Source organism: Sturnus vulgaris, chromosome 23 (genome assembly GCF_052056855.1).
Source record: "Sturnus vulgaris isolate bStuVul1 chromosome 23, bStuVul1.hap1, whole genome shotgun sequence".
Classification (NCBI taxonomy): domain Eukaryota; kingdom Metazoa; phylum Chordata; class Aves; order Passeriformes; family Sturnidae; genus Sturnus; species Sturnus vulgaris.
Window position 1 is genome coordinate 5,717,317 of NC_142265.1, and position 16,144 is coordinate 5,733,460.

The 16,144-nt window shown below is 48.5% G+C and overlaps 1 protein-coding gene across 2 annotated transcripts in view; it reads right to left on the reverse strand.

Moving 5' to 3' along the window:
- GRAMD1B (GRAM domain containing 1B) overlaps window positions 1–16,144 on the reverse strand; it is a 96,375-nt gene that overhangs the window by 65,638 nt on the left and 14,593 nt on the right. The window contains exons 1-2 of one of the 2 annotated variants that reach the window (XM_088177745.1): window positions 11,345–11,637; window positions 5,883–5,926 (exon numbers count right to left, since the gene is read on the reverse strand). The exons of the other annotated variant lie outside the window; for it this stretch is intronic. Coding sequence (XP_088033871.1) covers window positions 5,883–5,926; window positions 11,345–11,356 — 56 coding nt within the window. The 5' untranslated portion in view covers window positions 11,357–11,637. Of the gene's footprint in view, window positions 1–5,882; window positions 5,927–11,344; window positions 11,638–16,144 lie in introns of those variants that run through there. 2 annotated transcript variants of the gene reach the window in all.

Here is a 16,144-nt window from a genome sequence, read left to right on the forward strand (position 1 = left end):
AAACCAAAATCCTCAGCAAGGCAGGGGCCAAGTGCCTGTTGATCTGTCAGCTCTGGCACTCGGGGAACAGCAGAGCTGTTGTTGCCCCATCCCTTACGAGAGCAGAACCAGAGCTCTGTCCCCACAGCAGCACCAGGGAGCCCCTGCACCCCACAGCCACAGGGCAAGGCCTGGCCTCAAGGGAAAAGTGCCAATGATTGCATTGCCAGCCTCATTTCCTGCAATACACGCTGCTTTTCCCTGGAATTCTTCTATTCACCTCCCAGGACCGAGCACAGGCTGCTGCTCCTGCATGCAGCTTGGTAGGGAGTGGAGCAGGATATTTCAAGTAACTTATAATGTCATTATTTCTTTGTAAAGTGCTTCCAAAAGTGAAGCCTGGGAGTGTCCAGGGACGGACATCCACACTTTTATTCCACACAGAGAGTTCTGAAGGGGTTTGGTCCTGGGATAGGAACAGTCTGGATTATAAATCCTGCAGGAATTGCTCAGTTTTAGGGGTGGTAGAGGAAAGAGAGCAGGCAGCTGTGAGTAAATTAAGATCCTACTTTCTTGAAGGGCTTTAAATGGTATTTTGTTAAATTTTTTTTCACTCCTACCCCCATACCCATAGCTGCAGATAATTATGAGTGGACTGACACAAAAACCTTCATCTGTAAAATCACCACCTTTGTTCAGGGGGTGCTTGGGGCGGTCCACAGCTCTGTCCTGGTTTTCAAAGCTTTCAGAGACATTTTCCTGAGGAAACACTGGGATTCTGATGCCCACTCCCCCTTTGGAAGGTAACAAATGTGGTTCTTTGCTTTCCTACTGTGCCTAATAACAAGAAAGATATTTTTTTCTGATTCTCCCAAACCCTGAAGAGATGAAGAACAGCAAAGTTCCAGTTCTGAATTGAGCAGAAAATCACTTTTGGAGGGCTTGGACCATTCATTCCAGGAAAGGTGAAATGAAACAGCACCTTGGGCTGAGGTTTGAGAAATTGGGGAACTAACGCTGGAATGGGGAGTTCTGCAGGACAGCCCAGGGTAGGTGGGGAAATCCCAAATCCCTGCTTTGGGAATTTGCTCCAACAACAACTTTGCAATGCATTTTCTGTTTAATTCTAGACAAAGAGCAGTCACTTAACCATAAAGTCGGGCACAGACCTTTCCTCACAACAAACAGCGTGGAAAAAACACCTTCAACTCTCACCCCACATAATCCCAGACTCAGCCCTTCTTAGGTCCCACCCACACCAGCTTGGGCCAGGCTTTGGGCTGGGCTTTTCTTTAGGAGAAGCTTTGCAGCTGTGGCCTGCAGGTTGTCAAGGAGGGAGGCAAATCCCAAATGCTGTAAAATGGGTCAGGAGACCTGCAAGCTTGGCAAATCTAGGACAGACTAATGCTGCAGAGTCACATGTTTGGAAATCAAAGCTCAGGCAAGAAAGGTATTAAGAGATAAGCAGTCATGCATTTTTTCTTTTTTTTTTCCTTTTTTTTTTTAAATCTAAATGATGTGAGGAGTGGGGTAATTATGAAAGGAAGCAGATGGCTGGGAAGGTGTTTGTTGAAATGTCTGGCTGGCCACCTCTGGAATGTGCTGTCCAAAATCCTCCCAGCAGGAGCCTTGGAGGGGCTATGGGTCACCCCCACTCAGATATTCCCAATCCCAGATTCCCAACCTCAGATTCTGGCTGATCCAGCTGTGCCAGCTGCATGGACAAGCTTTCATTCCACCCCCCCTCCTCCATCCTCTGCACTTAACTATTCCAGTAGGGAAAAAGGAAAAAAAAAAAAGGTATTAAAATTGAGATTAGGCAACCCAAAAGCAGCTGTAGGTATCAGGAGGGATGGGCTATGCACTGCCACCTCCTCAGAGCTAAGAATACCTGTCAGCCACATGCAAGATGAATTCCAGATTTAATTATCTACCTACTCCATCCCACTAAAGGGAAAAATGGAAAAAAAACCCAAAAAAACCAGAGCTGTGGCTGGAGGGGTCCAAAGCCATTTCTGGCCTCTGCTCTGGAAAGGGAAGCTCTATAAATCCCTGGCTTCTCACTGCTCTGTGCAACTGCAGGTTGTAATTCAGAAAATGGTTGTAAAAAGTATCATTGATATATTGTCCTCATCTGTATAAGTGTCAATTTAAGTGGCAAATATATTTCATTACCATGTTTTGCATTCAAAAAAAGCTTTCCCAAGCCATTGGTATTTTGGTAAAAATTCTTTTTACATACAAAAAATTAAAAATAGGCATAAAAGGGTAAACACTGAGTATCCTTAGAGTTTGTTTTGACGTTTTTTGAAAATAAACGTAATAGCTGAGCTGAACAGCAGCTCTGAAATGTGTGCAGGTGCCCTCACAGAGCCATAAATACACATTTTCTCCACTTTCATCCTTCATACAGGATGTTAGACCAAAGGTTCATTTTCCCCTCCAACCATAAAAGTTGTAAATCCAATGATTTTATTGGAATGCCATTTGGATTGTTTGGGGGACGGAATCTCATTTTTTAATTAGATGCATCATTTGCTCAGCACAAACAATAAATAATAATAAAACGAGTTCATGTGGTTGTGTTATCCTGCCTCATCCCTGTCCTTTCTCCCAGGAAAAAATTCTCATAAACTTCAAAAAGAATTAAGATAATTTGGATCCTGGGCTTGTGCCAGTGACATTTTGAATATTCCTGGTCCAGATCAAGAATTCCATTAATAAAACCTCCCTTGGGGCTCCTGGTTGCTTCCAGCACCAGTCAGGAGGAGGAAGTCAAGCAGCAGCAGCACACACACAAACACTAAAAACAGCAACAAAGCCAAAACCAGGCAGAACTTTCTCAAACTGAAGAAAAACTTGGGAGATCAGGAGCAGCAGACAAAAAAAAAAAAAAAACAAAAAAAAAAAAAAAAAAAAAAAAAAAAAAAAACAAGGGTTGGAAAAAAAAAAAGACCGGATGTTTTTCCTGACCTGTACGTACAAACTGTCAAGGCTCATGAATTTTAAAAGTCAGGTCTGGAATACAAAAAAACTGTTTGTTTTTTTTTTCCTGGCCCCCTACTTGGATGAAAGAAATACTGGGTGGTGCTGTCCAGATAAAACAGGGCTGTGCAGAGGCAGGAACATCTGCACAAAGGGACAGGCAGGCAGGAATTAGGGCTTGGTGCTGCAGGAAAAAAAAAAGGCAATTTTTGAACAGAATTTTACCACCACCCCAGTCAGGGCCTGGGGAAAAGCTGGAGGCACAGAGGCAACCACAGAAAGTAAAAGTCAGGCAATAATGTTTAATATGAGCACTATTTTATCCACACACAGCTGGTTTGTCCTTGTCCCCTCACAGACACTTCTCCAAGCAATCCCAGGCAAGTGCTACCTGCTAAAAGCCAAGGAAATCCTCTCTAAAAATCCCTGAGATGCTGTAAAAAGGCACCTTGGCTGCCTTCACTCATCACCCCCTTCCAGCTCAGCTGAGGAACACATTTCCCTCAGGATGGAACAAGTAAATCAGTTTAAACATCTCTCACGACATCCTAAAATTCTGAGATTTCCATGGGTGTGTTTGCAGGGCAGAGAAGCAGAACCCTGCAGTGTCAGGGGGGGGAAAGGAGCTCACTCATTTTGCAATCTTCATTTCACCCCAGAAATGACCCCTGGCTTTCTCAAGAAGCTCCACATTCCCATCATTTTTCCTCCCTTCTCCAAGAGTTGAATTTGCTTTTCCCCTGGCACTCAGCAAGGAGCAGGGATGGAACAATCTGGGGGTTCCTTTTAGCAGGAGGTGACACAGCCCCATGTCCCTGTCCCAGAGCAGCTCTCCAAGCCCCAGCAGTTCTGAAAAGCTCCAAGATGAGGACGAATGATGGATTAAAACTGCACTTCTTTTTTTTGTTTGTTTTTTTGGGTTTTTTTTGGGGGGTGGAGAACATTCTCTGGCATGGCAGGAAATGCCAGTCCTTGAGACAGCCTGGAAGGAGCCTCAGCAGGAAAAGAAGCAAACAGGGTGACACAATGGAGAGCAACTGTGACAGAGCACCCTGCCATCCCAGCCCTTCTGGAACATTCCACATGAGGAGACAAATCTCTTCAACCCCCTCAGAAAATCTTCCAGACTCATCCCAGCAGAAATTAAGCAAAATTAACAACGTGCCTTTAATGCTCCAAACTCCTTACAGGGGTAGCTGGCTCAAAGTCAGCAAAGCAAACAGAATTTTTGGGGTTTTAAATAAAGAATTGGGGACTAAACAGCAGCACTCGCCAAGGTTAAGTCCAAATAAACCTGTGCACATTCCAGGAATGTCTACATAACTAATTCTCAACTTGTATCTGTTTTAGAAGGTTCCAACTCAACTCAGTTTTCCATTTCTCCGAAAAGATAATTAGATTTGTTTTCAGTACATTCACGCTAAGATGGTGCTTTAACACTGTAGGTCACATTTCCCTTTAATTAAAACAAAAAATAGGTACAGAGAAAAACAATTTTCAAGTGACTCTGTTGTTTCTGTCATGAAAAATGTCTGTTTTTCAACTCAGAGATAAAAGTGAGTTCCCCAAAACGCCACCACAACTCTAACTGAAATGCCACAGACCCTTCAGCATCCTCAGTGGGATTTTTTTTTCAAGCCCTGCAGCTTGGAGAGGGTTTTCAGCAGCTGGGTGAGGGTTTTCAGCAGCTGAGTTTTCAGCAAATATGACAGTGAGGATGAGTTCACCCTTATAAAGCAACATTTATCCAGAAGCACATCATACAATTTATTGATAAACACTTAAAAAACTCCAAACCTGCATCAAGGAGCAACCCCAGTCCCAGGGCAAAACCTTCCCCAGACCTGTGGGAAGTGGAATTGGAAAGGATGGGATCAAAGGATGGAATTACAGCTGGAATCAATGTGACAGGGAAAACTCAGCTGAGACATGAGCCCTTCAACCTTTAACAGCATCACATGGAGAACAGTGCAGGGGTTTGGCCACGGAATTCTATGGCCAGGAGGAGTTTCTCCCTGGAATAACTGCAGGCCACGATGCCTGAGCATCCAGCCAGAGCAGGCTCAAAAGCAGGGATTTATATCTGTTAATGCCTTGCCCCACTCTTTGCAAGCCATGGCTCTCTCCAGGCACTCTGAGCTCCATCACTTTGTGACACAAAGCCACAAACACGTCCTGCAGACACATCCCCTGCACTTCAACCCTGCTCGGACCACAAGGAGAGTCCTTTTGGTGGTCAGGAGAGCAAACCCTGGCTCTGAAGGCACCGTGCCATGGTGTTCAGCCACTCAGTGGTGCCAGCCTGGTGCTTCCCAGGCCTCCCAGCCATTCCCACCTCTGGATCCACCCAGTTCCACTCCCAGATTTCCAGGCTGCCAGCCCACAGGAAACCAGAACGCACAGCCCAGTCAAAGCAAAGCACAGGCAACAGAGAAGCCTCACAGAAAAGGGTGGATGCATCCATAAGCTCGAATTACTTTCTCACTTGACACTCCCCCGAGATCCTTTCCAAAAAAAAAAATAAATATATAAAGTAGAAAAGAGGCTGCCAGAAGAAATTTCTCCTCACACAACCATCCCTGGGAGTGGAAAGCTGCCCCTAAAGCACCATCTAGTGTCACTGCCTCACTCAGCAGCCAGCATCCCTGTTCCCACCTCAGATGCCACGGAGGGACCACAAGCTCCCCAAACTCCCTCCCTCCATCCCAGCCCTGACCTCCACCTCCAGCACTCCAGCATTTCCTGCAGCCTCAGGACTGCAACATCCTCCCAGGTTTAGACCCCATCCTCAGCCCAGCACTGGCTGTCCCAGCAGCAGGGAGGGAGGGCGAGGGGCAGTGAAAAGCTCGGGGACAGAGTAAGAAGGTGCCAAGCGAAACCACTTACGCACAGTGAGGCCGGCAGCATTTCCATCCTACCTTTGCTGTCGCCATATCAGACGTCTCCATGCTTTCTGCTTGGCCTGGCAGTGAACAAGAGCACCAGGGGAGAAGGGAGGGAGGGAGGAAGGGAGGGGAGAGAAAGGGAAAGTCAAAAGAGGATGAAGAACAACAGGGAAACAACGTGACGGGAGGATGAGAACAGTGAGAGTCACTTGGGGTTAGCTCCAAGATTCTGCCGCCCACAGAAGGGCAGGAAAAGCATCTCAAGCAGATGGCCCTGGGTTAGGAACTTGCCTGGAGCCTGCCACAAGACCTGAGTCACTGCCATGCCCCCAACTCCTCCTCCCTGCCACCACCCAAGGGTTGAGCAGGATGCTGAGGGACAGAGAGGACCCTGCTCCTCTTCCTCCTGCTCTTCCTCCTCCTCCTGCTCCCAGCTTCTTTTCCAGGCTGAGCTCCTGCAGGGACCAGGGCAACAACCCAGCTTCCAGTGACAGGAGAACCCAGCTCCCAGTGACAGGAGAACCCAGCTCCCAGGGAGCAGGAGAACAGCCTGGGAGCAGGGGAGCTTCCAGTGAGCAGGGAATAACCCAGCTCCCAGGGAGAGGAATAGCCCAGCTCTCAGTGAGCAGGGAATAACCCAGCTCCCAGGGAGAGGAATAGCCCAGCTTCCAGTGAGCAGGGAATAACCCAGCTCCCAGGGAGAAGAACAGCCCAGCTCTCAGTGAGCAGGGAATAACCCAGCTCCCAGCCAGCTGCTCATCCTCTGCAGGAAGGGACAGTCACACACCCACCCACCCCACCCACCCCTGAGTGGGCATTTCAGGAGCCAGGAGGAAAGGAAGAAAGCAGGTGGGTTCTGGGCAGTGCACAGGTACAGGAGGAGTGCTCAGACACCAGGGGGACTGATGTGGGGAGGAAAGAGAAGAGAAGAGTGAGGGGGGGACAGGCAGGCGGGTGAAGCAGCGATGGTGCAGAACAGCCATACCGGAGAGCACGCACAGGGACACTGAAAGGTGCGGAGCAGAACGCGGGGTGCAGGCTCCTCAGCTGCATCCCCCTGAGCACACTCACCTCACAGAGCACTCACAAACGATTGGGCCTGACCTAGTAACTCTTTGCTGCACGCTCAGCTCGGGCTGGAGGCATCAAACCTCCCCCAAAAGGTGCGCTCGGTGCCAGCATCAAGAGGCATCCGTAGCTGCGTGGCCCTGCCTGCATTGGCGGAGCACGGTGACTTCATTCATCCCCCAGCTTCTCCCTGCCGGTGCTCCTGGCCTACTTTGCTCCAGTAAATCAGCCTGGCGCCTGTGAAACAGCCCAGGCAGCCCCAGGAACGCTGCTCGCAGCTCCCCAGAGCGCCCTGGCAGGGCTGGGCTGCGGGGGAGGCAGGGAAAGCACTGCAGAGCTCAGGCAGAGCAGGAGCCTCAGAGGGCGAGGAGCATCCCTGCCTCAAAGTGCTTATTCATCCCCTGGTGCTCAGAGCACGCAGCAGGAGCAGCAGAGACCTGCAGATGGATTGATGGCAGGGTCTGAGCACACTGAAAGGTTTGAACACACCAAAGGGCAGCTCAGCCTCTGCAAACCAGAGCACTGCTGCTCCCCTGGGCACAGGCAGTGTCACACACTCACCCCCAGGGAGCAAACCCACAGGGATTTAATATTCAATATTTTACAGCCCTGCCAGACCCATGGGGTTTTACTAAATTCAATATTTTACAGCCCTGGTAGACCCATGGGGGTTTAGTGTATTCAATATTTTACAGCCCTGCCAGACCCATGGGGGTTTAGTGTATTCAATATTTTACAGCCGTGCCAGACCCATGGGGCTTCAGAATATTCAATATTTTACAGCCCTGGTAGACATACAGGGGTTTAGTATATTCAATATTTTACAGCCCTGGTAGACATACAGGAGTTTAGTATATTCAATATTTTACAGTCTGTGCTGGAGGGAAGTGGGACAGATGTCACCCTCCTGCAGATGTGCAGAGGGTCCAGCAGGTTTGGAACAGGGAACAATCTTCAGCACCCAGCCCACCCTCTGAAGGGCCATCAGCACAGAACACTGCAGGCCTGGCACACAGGAAATGTGCATTTTGCCATGTGTTTGTGCTGTGATGCATTCATGCATGCACAAACCCAAGCTGGCACACCGAGCCTTTGTGCTCAGAATACACAAATTCTCTGGAAGGGAGGAGGGTTAGATGGGATATTGGGAAGGAATCCTGCCCTGGGAGGGTGGGCAGGGCTGGCACAGGGTGCCCAGAGCAGCTGTGGCTTCCCCTGGATCCCTGGCAGTGCCCAAGGCCAGGCTGGAGCAGCCTGGGACAGTGGGAGGTGTCCCTGGCCATGGCAGGGGTGGCTCTGGACGGGTTTAAGGTCCCTTCCATCCCAAACCACTCCATGATTCCATGAAATACAGCCTTATCAGGGACATAAAGCCCCTCTTCTGAACACTTATTTCTACCTCCTAAAGCATCCAGTGCAGACACAGAGATCCACAAACAGCAAATCCGTACAGAGTGGACAATCTGCTCCCCAATCCCTCTGTCATGAAGCCACTGATGTCCCTTAATCAACATTTCTATTTCCAAGTTCACAGCAGCATGGGAAGGGAGAAAAAAAAATCATAACAGCCTTCATGAAGGACTTTCAGTAAACTCTGAGCTAAAGAATGATCATTTTGCAATTGAGAAAAAGTCAGATTTCCACGTTTCAGCCTCTTTACAGCAGAGGTTCCCCGTGGTTGCAGCAGCTCCTGAACTTAAAAGCAAACAGGAAACATCTCCCGAGGAAGTCCAGTGTTCGGAAGGGAACAGCCCACTGTGAAATGCCTGAGCTCTGGGTAGGAATTCCAGGCTCTATAAATAGCCACAGCCATGGTCGTGTTAGCCCAGGGTTTGAGCTCAAAATTGCCTCCAAAAGGATATCTTAACAATTAGAAAACATGGCTTTTTGTAAGTATTACCCTTCAGATAGTCACAACTCACAGCCAGCAGGGCATCCTCTGTATGGCTTCACATTCCCCAGAGCAGCCTCACCTCTCAAAGACTCCCATGGACTGAAAAATTCCCTTCTTCAAGTGCCCACGCAGTGCAAACAAAGGGCTGAGGAGGCTCAGACAGATTAATTTGCCAGGAAAGGTGCATGACCTGCAGGCAGAGAATTCAGTGCTGCCTGTGAGGCACCACTTCAGCCACACTGTGATTCTCCCATATGGTAAAAAAAAGAAAAGGCTGCAGGAGTTAGGGAAGCACCAAAAAAACCCCTCTGTGGGTCTGTGAAATGCATGCAAAACAAATCCTGTTAGTGACAGAACCAGTGGGAGGGGAAATTAGAAACAAATCAGGAAATGTTACGGGGAGAGAGGAAGAACTGCTACAGAGAATGTCAGAATGTAAGGAGGAGAGAGTTTAATTGGTTGGCACCTTGGTTACAGGTGACAGATCCCCAGGACAATGTGGCAGGTGGGCACAATCCCGAGTCCTTCCCGAAGTCAGCAGTGAGCAGCAGCTCAGATGCCATCACAGCATCTGCCAGCTAGGGCACACCTCCATTTCCCTGGGAAAAAAAACCTCAGCAGGGACTCCCTCTGTGCTGCAGCAGCTGGGAAGTCACATGAGGCTTCATTTCCAGAAAAAAAAAAAAAAAAAAAAAAAAAGCATTTCTCTCTGTGGGCATGATGGGAGCTGTAGTTCCATGGCCAGAGCAGAGAGTGCCTGAGAGCCATTTCTGAGCTGTGGCTGCAGCCTCTGTCCTGAGCTTGGGCTCCTGGGAGGGAGAAAAAAGTGCAACAGCAGCACAGAACCTTCAGCTACTTGGAATTAGAGAGTGGAGAAAAAACGTCCCTCCATCAAAAAGAGAAAAAGAATTCCCCAGAGAGACTTGGGAATAGGAAGGGTATTTGTGTCAGGAGAATGAGAGGCAGCACCAGGAAGATAGAGAAACTGGGATGATTCAGACTCTAACTGCTGCTTTCTTGAGCAATATTAGAATAAAATATCCTGCTCTCACACTGGCTCTTGGCTCTTTCCCTCCCCTCATTGTCCTGCCTGTTTGAACTCAGCCTTCCCTTTGCCTGAGGTGGTGCAATGCCCTCTCCCAGCCCGGAAAGGCTCAGTCACTCTGCAAAGCTGGGTAACAGAGAACTGCAGGACTCATGGCACACCTCAGACAGAAATCCCCTTCTCATGTTCTGGTGAATTCACAGCAAAGCCATTTCCTAATTTTTGCCTTCACTGCCAGGAACTTGCAGGCACGGTGAGAAGGCAGCAGGACGTCACTGCCTTAGGTGGAAATGTTGTGGCCTGATCAGTTTTGCACTTAGAGACAAAGAGGTTCTGAATTATCTCATAGCCTGAAATAATTCCCATCACACCACAGCCCAACACCTGAACAGGACAAGGTTTTCACTCAGTATAATGCTGAACACACAGACTCCCCAAATCAGAGTGTTCTTAAATGCCTGAAGCCTTTAGACCTGTTGGAACTGAAGTCTTTCCAGTCCATCAAGCCAAATCTTGATATGCAGCCCAACAGCCTGGAGCCCCTGGGCTGGCCCTGCCTGAGGGATCATCCATGGAGACACTGGAGAAACCAAACCTTCTGTTCCCATCTGGATCTGTGGGGATCATGCAATATCCTATAAAAAATAACCTCCAGTTTCAGATAAAGTGGTGAAGAAGGCACACTGTGATATTTTTCTGGCTTTAAGAATAAAAGCCACTAGAGGGATGACTGCAGAGAAAGAGAAAGATCCTGAATCCTTCCTTTCTGAAACCTGAGACAGAAGAAAGCAGCTAAAGAACACAACTGGAGGCTGCAGAGAGGAATTTCAGAGCAGCACTGAAAGCCTCCCCCAGCCCCTCCTGCACTTTTAGGGGCTCTCCCAGTGACAGTGGCATCAACAACAGGGCAGAACAAAAGCTGGAAAGAGGAACAGAGTGCAGGGGATGCTCCTTCCCCCTAAAGCCACCCTCCCTTGGGGAGCCCAGCATCAATCCTGGTTTCTCAGGGCACTGATGGGTGGCAGGGGCTGCACAAATCCTGAACTCACGTAAAGAAGTCTAAGGCTGGAGCAAAGATCCTTTTCCAGAGTAAAGAAATAATGAAATTTCACAGTGTTGGAAGCTTTGCCAGACCCCCAAACAAGCTCATATTCCCATGGCCTGGCATTGAAAGAGCAGGAAGGGGTCAGGAGAGCCAGCACTCAGCAGCCAAAGGTTTGGGGCAGCGCTCATCAAGGGAAAGGAAAGCAGGCAGCAGGGAAAGCTTAAGGAAAAGTATTAGGTTAAAGTTGGAGGAGAAGAGGGAAAAAAAGCAGAGGGGCTCAAGGACAGAGCTTGGCTGGTGCCATCCCAGTGCCTGAGCTTGCTCCAGACACACCACCACCTTACCACCAAAATGCACAACAACCACTCTGCACAGGCAGGGAGGGGCGGATGGGGAGGCAGAGAAGCAGAAGAAGAAAGGCAGAGGCCAGCGAGCACTCACACGGTTACAGTCATCGGCAGGAAGGGGGGAGTCTGTCCCAGGCCAGCTCCCAGCAACCTGAGGGAGTCCCTTCAGCAGCAGGGGAGGAAAACACCGCTGGATTCAAGGAGGATAAAATCCCAGCTGGGTTACACACGCACAGTGGGGCAGGGGGAAAAGCAGCACAGAGCCGTGACCTCAGAATCCAGCGTGGAAGGATGCAGTGCTGCCATGGGGGCAGCCCTGGGATGGCTTTTTGGGGTGGCTGTGGGCACTGCAGCCTGGCCCCAGAGGCAGCAGCAGCAGTGACGAGGCTGATGAGAGGGCAGAGCTGTGCACAGAGCTCCAGAGCTGCGCAGGAGGCGCCCGGCTCTGCTCTGCTCTGCTCTCAGATTTCTCCCATCACAGGCAATTCGGTTTTAAAGGAGCAGCTGCCTTGAAGCCTTTTGCACTGCTGCTGTGGGGTAGGATGCAGAAAGCCGAGAGGATGAATTCTCTGGTGAAACGAAGAGGATTGGAGGGGAATGATTGCTGGAATGGAATTCTCTAGGGTAGGATTTACCAACCAGACTGCCCACTACCACTAGCCCAGCTTTTCCCAAACCTCCTGATACACCTGGTGAAAAGTGTGGATGCTCAGCTCAGAAGGAAGCCAGGGGATGCCTTGCAGAGATAAATTCCATTAAAGGATGTTCCAAGCTCCTTTGGAACGGTTGGTACCTCTCCTTTTTGACTGCTGACTATGAAATATGAAGATGCACATATTTCCCAAGGTAATCATTGCAAACTTTTTCACATTCCAAAGATTTACAGCACTGAAAGCACAGACCAGGCCATGATGAAGTGAAGCTGATTCGTTCAGGGACTCACACTGACAGCAATTTCTACAACACAAGAACAGGAGGATCCTTCACCAAACCAGTGCAAAACACCTCGAATTCCCAGTTCAGACCAGCAGAATTTTTCTGTTCCCACAGAGAATTAAGAAGCAATGCCCTGCAGTGAGCAGCTGCATTTCAGAAACAGCTGATGGCTGTAAGATCCAAAGGTCTCTGTAAGGACAGGAGCACATTCCAGCTGAAGGAAGCAATTCCCAGATCCCCTTCCAGAACTCACAACCTGCCCCAGTCCCAGGGGAAGCTGAGGCAGCACCAATGTGGCTCAAGAGCAATTTCTCCTCCAGCTGCTTATGCAGAAGGATCAGCATCCCCCTGTGCCTTCTGCTTCCCTCAGCCAGGGCTGTGACCAGTGAAAATCCAGTTTATTGTGGGCTCAGATTCTCCAAAAGTTAAAGGGGGAGAGCAAAAGGAAATAGGCCATAAAAAAATAAACCTTCTGTACCTGCCCTCCAATTTACTGGCTCCACAAGTGGGTTTTATCTCACCTATCCCTGCATTATTTCTCCTCAGCTGTGCATTTATCCTTTCTCTGCCCACTGCACTCTAAATTCAGAGGTTTTGCCCCATTTCACCCCCAAGATTTAAATCTTTGAGATTTTATTAAAAGCATAAACAGATTAAAGTTGTAGCAATCCAAGGGGCTGCTACCTTGAGACACCCTTCTCACCCCAATGCTTTGAGTTAAAAATCTCTGTAAAAAGGGTGGGGAAAGATGGCATTTACTCCTCACAGACACCAGCAGCAGCAGCTCCATCTGCTAATTCCACTCTCCAGCACATGAAGAGACACTCTGTGGCCCAGCTGGGATGTCTGACATCATATTTTAGAGGGTTTTTTTAGTGGATACATATTTCCACCTCCCAGGAAGTCTTCTGAAACGGGAAACTCCCCTTTTAAACTGGATTTTGGCTGCAAAGAAGCCAAGGGACGTGGTCTATTTGGTGCATTCTCACATATTATTTGTCTTCTCTTTTGGTTAAACCCACAGACAGAGTTCTGGGCATCTAAGATCACTTTTTACTTCCCCTTAAACAGCACACCAGGTCCCAGAACATCCCCCAGGAAATTCTACACGCAAATAGCATTAACAAAATATTTTCGTCACGACAGCAAACCGGATTTACAATGATTCACAAGGAAAAGCTGTTAGGAAAAAAAAAAAAAAAAAAAAAAAAGAGTTCCTGAAGAGCTGCACCCCATCCCACCCCGTTTCACTTGAGCACCACCTTTGTGTCACTGCACTCAGCACTCACCCCACACGGGGTGGAAGCAAGGGACAAATGCACTCCCTGAGATTTTATTTGATTTTTTTTTGTGCAGCAGGCACACTCATGGCATGACTCACATCTTGCTTTCTGATGGCAGCCCAGCTGAAATGTTCCCAGCTGAAGGAAGGTGGGTTTCTGTGACAGGCAGACAAAGAGGTCTTGCCCACACTCTGCTTTTTTTTTCTCAGGGAACTCTGCACTCAATTGCAGCATCCATTATCATGACTAGTACAGCCAAAATTCCCAAATCCTTTGGGTTTGGGCACATGCAGTAAGGTTGGAAGGACAGTTTATTATAAACCCTTGGATGTATCCCACACACCCCAGCTCAAAAAGGCATCCCCGTGGGATGAGGTGGGCAACTCTGACCTCCAGATTTACAGACAAGCCCCAAAGCAGAGACCTGGTCACACAAACAGAATTAACATCAGGCTGCCCAAAAAACCCTTCAGTGCATCTCTGCAAGCCCCAGCTCTGGCTGGGAGAGGCTGGAACCAGTTCAGTTCTCACTGATGGTTAATTTTATGGCAGAACTGAAGTTTCAGTGCTGCAACAGGAGCCCACAATGGCCTTGTCTCTCTTTCCTGGTCTTGCCTTTGATTAGGCCAACAATTGGACCCTTTTCAGACAATCTCAGAGAGCCCCAAACAGGCTGAGTGGCCACACATCCCCTCTCAGAAAGGGCTCCACACATCCCCTCTCAGAAAGGGCTCCACACATCCCCTCTCAGAATGGGCTCCCTCTCTCTGCTCAGTACTGGCCGGATGGAGGAACGAGCAGAACAAATCTGAATTAATCCCCTCCACAAGCAGCCCTGCTCTCCACAGCCAGTTGGCACCTGACAGCAAGGGCTGCCTGGGAAACAAGCCCTGGGACCCATCCTGTGCCATGGGCACTGCAGGGCTCAGGTGTGGGCAAAACCTGGGGACTGACAAGCAGCTGAGCTACACCTGGAGACTCAGAGGGCACAGGGAAACACCTTTGGGTCGCTCACACCAAGCTGCAGACCCCAGAAAGCATCTCAGCCTCTCCTCTGCCACTTCTCCACCATAACATCCTGAGAATCCCAGCGTTCCCAGGACACAGGGTTGATGGGGTGACCATTACTTCCAGCCTGAAGTAACAACAAACTCTGCTCTTGGGAACAGCAAGGGAGGGTGAGGAGCCTGCCCATTGGCTCCGAGGAGGGAAAAGAGGGGCATTAAAGGCCCTGTGTGCACCTCCTCCTCCTCGTGTTGGTGAGCATCACGAGAGAGTGACAGAGCCCAGCCAGGTCTGTCACCTCCCCTGCACTCAGTGACAGGCAAAGCACAGCAGGGCTGATCTCATCTTGGCTAAACCAGTCCAGCAGAGACTGAACTTTTAATAAAAAAACCAAAAATGAACAGTGATGGCATCTGAGGAACAGAGGGCACATGGTGTTTTCACTCACTGACTGCCACTGGCCAGGCTGGCAACCCAAGGGGGACAGAGATGAGCTGCCCTTGTCAGCCAGGGGTGAGAGGGGCAAAAAAAAGGGACACAATCTAAATATTAACCATCTTGCTTACAAAAAAACCCCAATTTGTATCATTCTGCTTAAACTCCTATTTAATATTAAGTCAAACTGACTCAGTTTGGATCTAGATCCAAATCCAAATTCACTTCCAAGTTATTGCAAAAGCATCAGGGTTCTGATCAGGGACCCTGTGAGAGCTCAGCAGCCTCCAAGTCCTGTCCAGAACAGTTTTAAAAACCCCTGAAGATGATCCATCTGTGAGGGATAAAAGTTCCTCAGGGATCTGAGTGGGTCAGGATCTTTCCTACCAAGGATCTGTGCTGGATCTTTGCAGCAAAGGGGGCTCAGAATGTTGGGGGTGACTCCTATGAGCCAAAGAGAAAAGGACACAGGCAGGAACAAGCAGCACAAGCAAGCCTTAAAGACATCAAAAATATGGAATTTATCCTTTTTCAAACTTCGACCTCTTTTCTGCTCTCCCACAACTTCCTGGGAAAATTCGAGCAGCCAACAGAATTTCTTCAACTTGTCTCTGTCTCAAGCTTTTCCCCAATTCCCCTGAAAGCTGCCTTGTGAATTTTGATCCATTATTTCAGAAATCTTTGTTAGATTGCTCAGAGCAACAGCAAGCCCTGGAACTGCAGAATTAGGAGCTGCACAGATTAAGGAACAAAGATGAGATGCAGGATATATCAAAGACAGAGATTTTGAAGTTAACTGTGCTTCCCCATTTCCTCCATTAGATATGATCTCTATGTAAATCATTGGGATTTACAGCAGTGTAAATGTAAATAATTCTGATTTATTTGGTTTTTTGTGTAAATATTTTTTTTTATTATCTCTTGTAAACTGCCACTCATTTCCCTGTCCTCCATTTCCAGCCTTGCTTTCCATGATCTCCTCTCTTCAACAGTTTGTCTCCTCTTTAAGCTGAGCCTAAGGACTGATTTTTCCTCTGGTTCAGTAGCTTAACTTTTAATTAAAACAACTTTGCACCCTTAAACTTGATGGGAGCCTTGGTGACAAAGAACAAGTCCTTGGATCTAGCAGAGCCAGGCTCATTAATTTGGAGTTAATTGGTGGAAATTCAAGTTAATTCATGCATAACTTTGTCTCCTTTCAGTGATTATGGGGTCTCTTATGTGCACATATATCTCA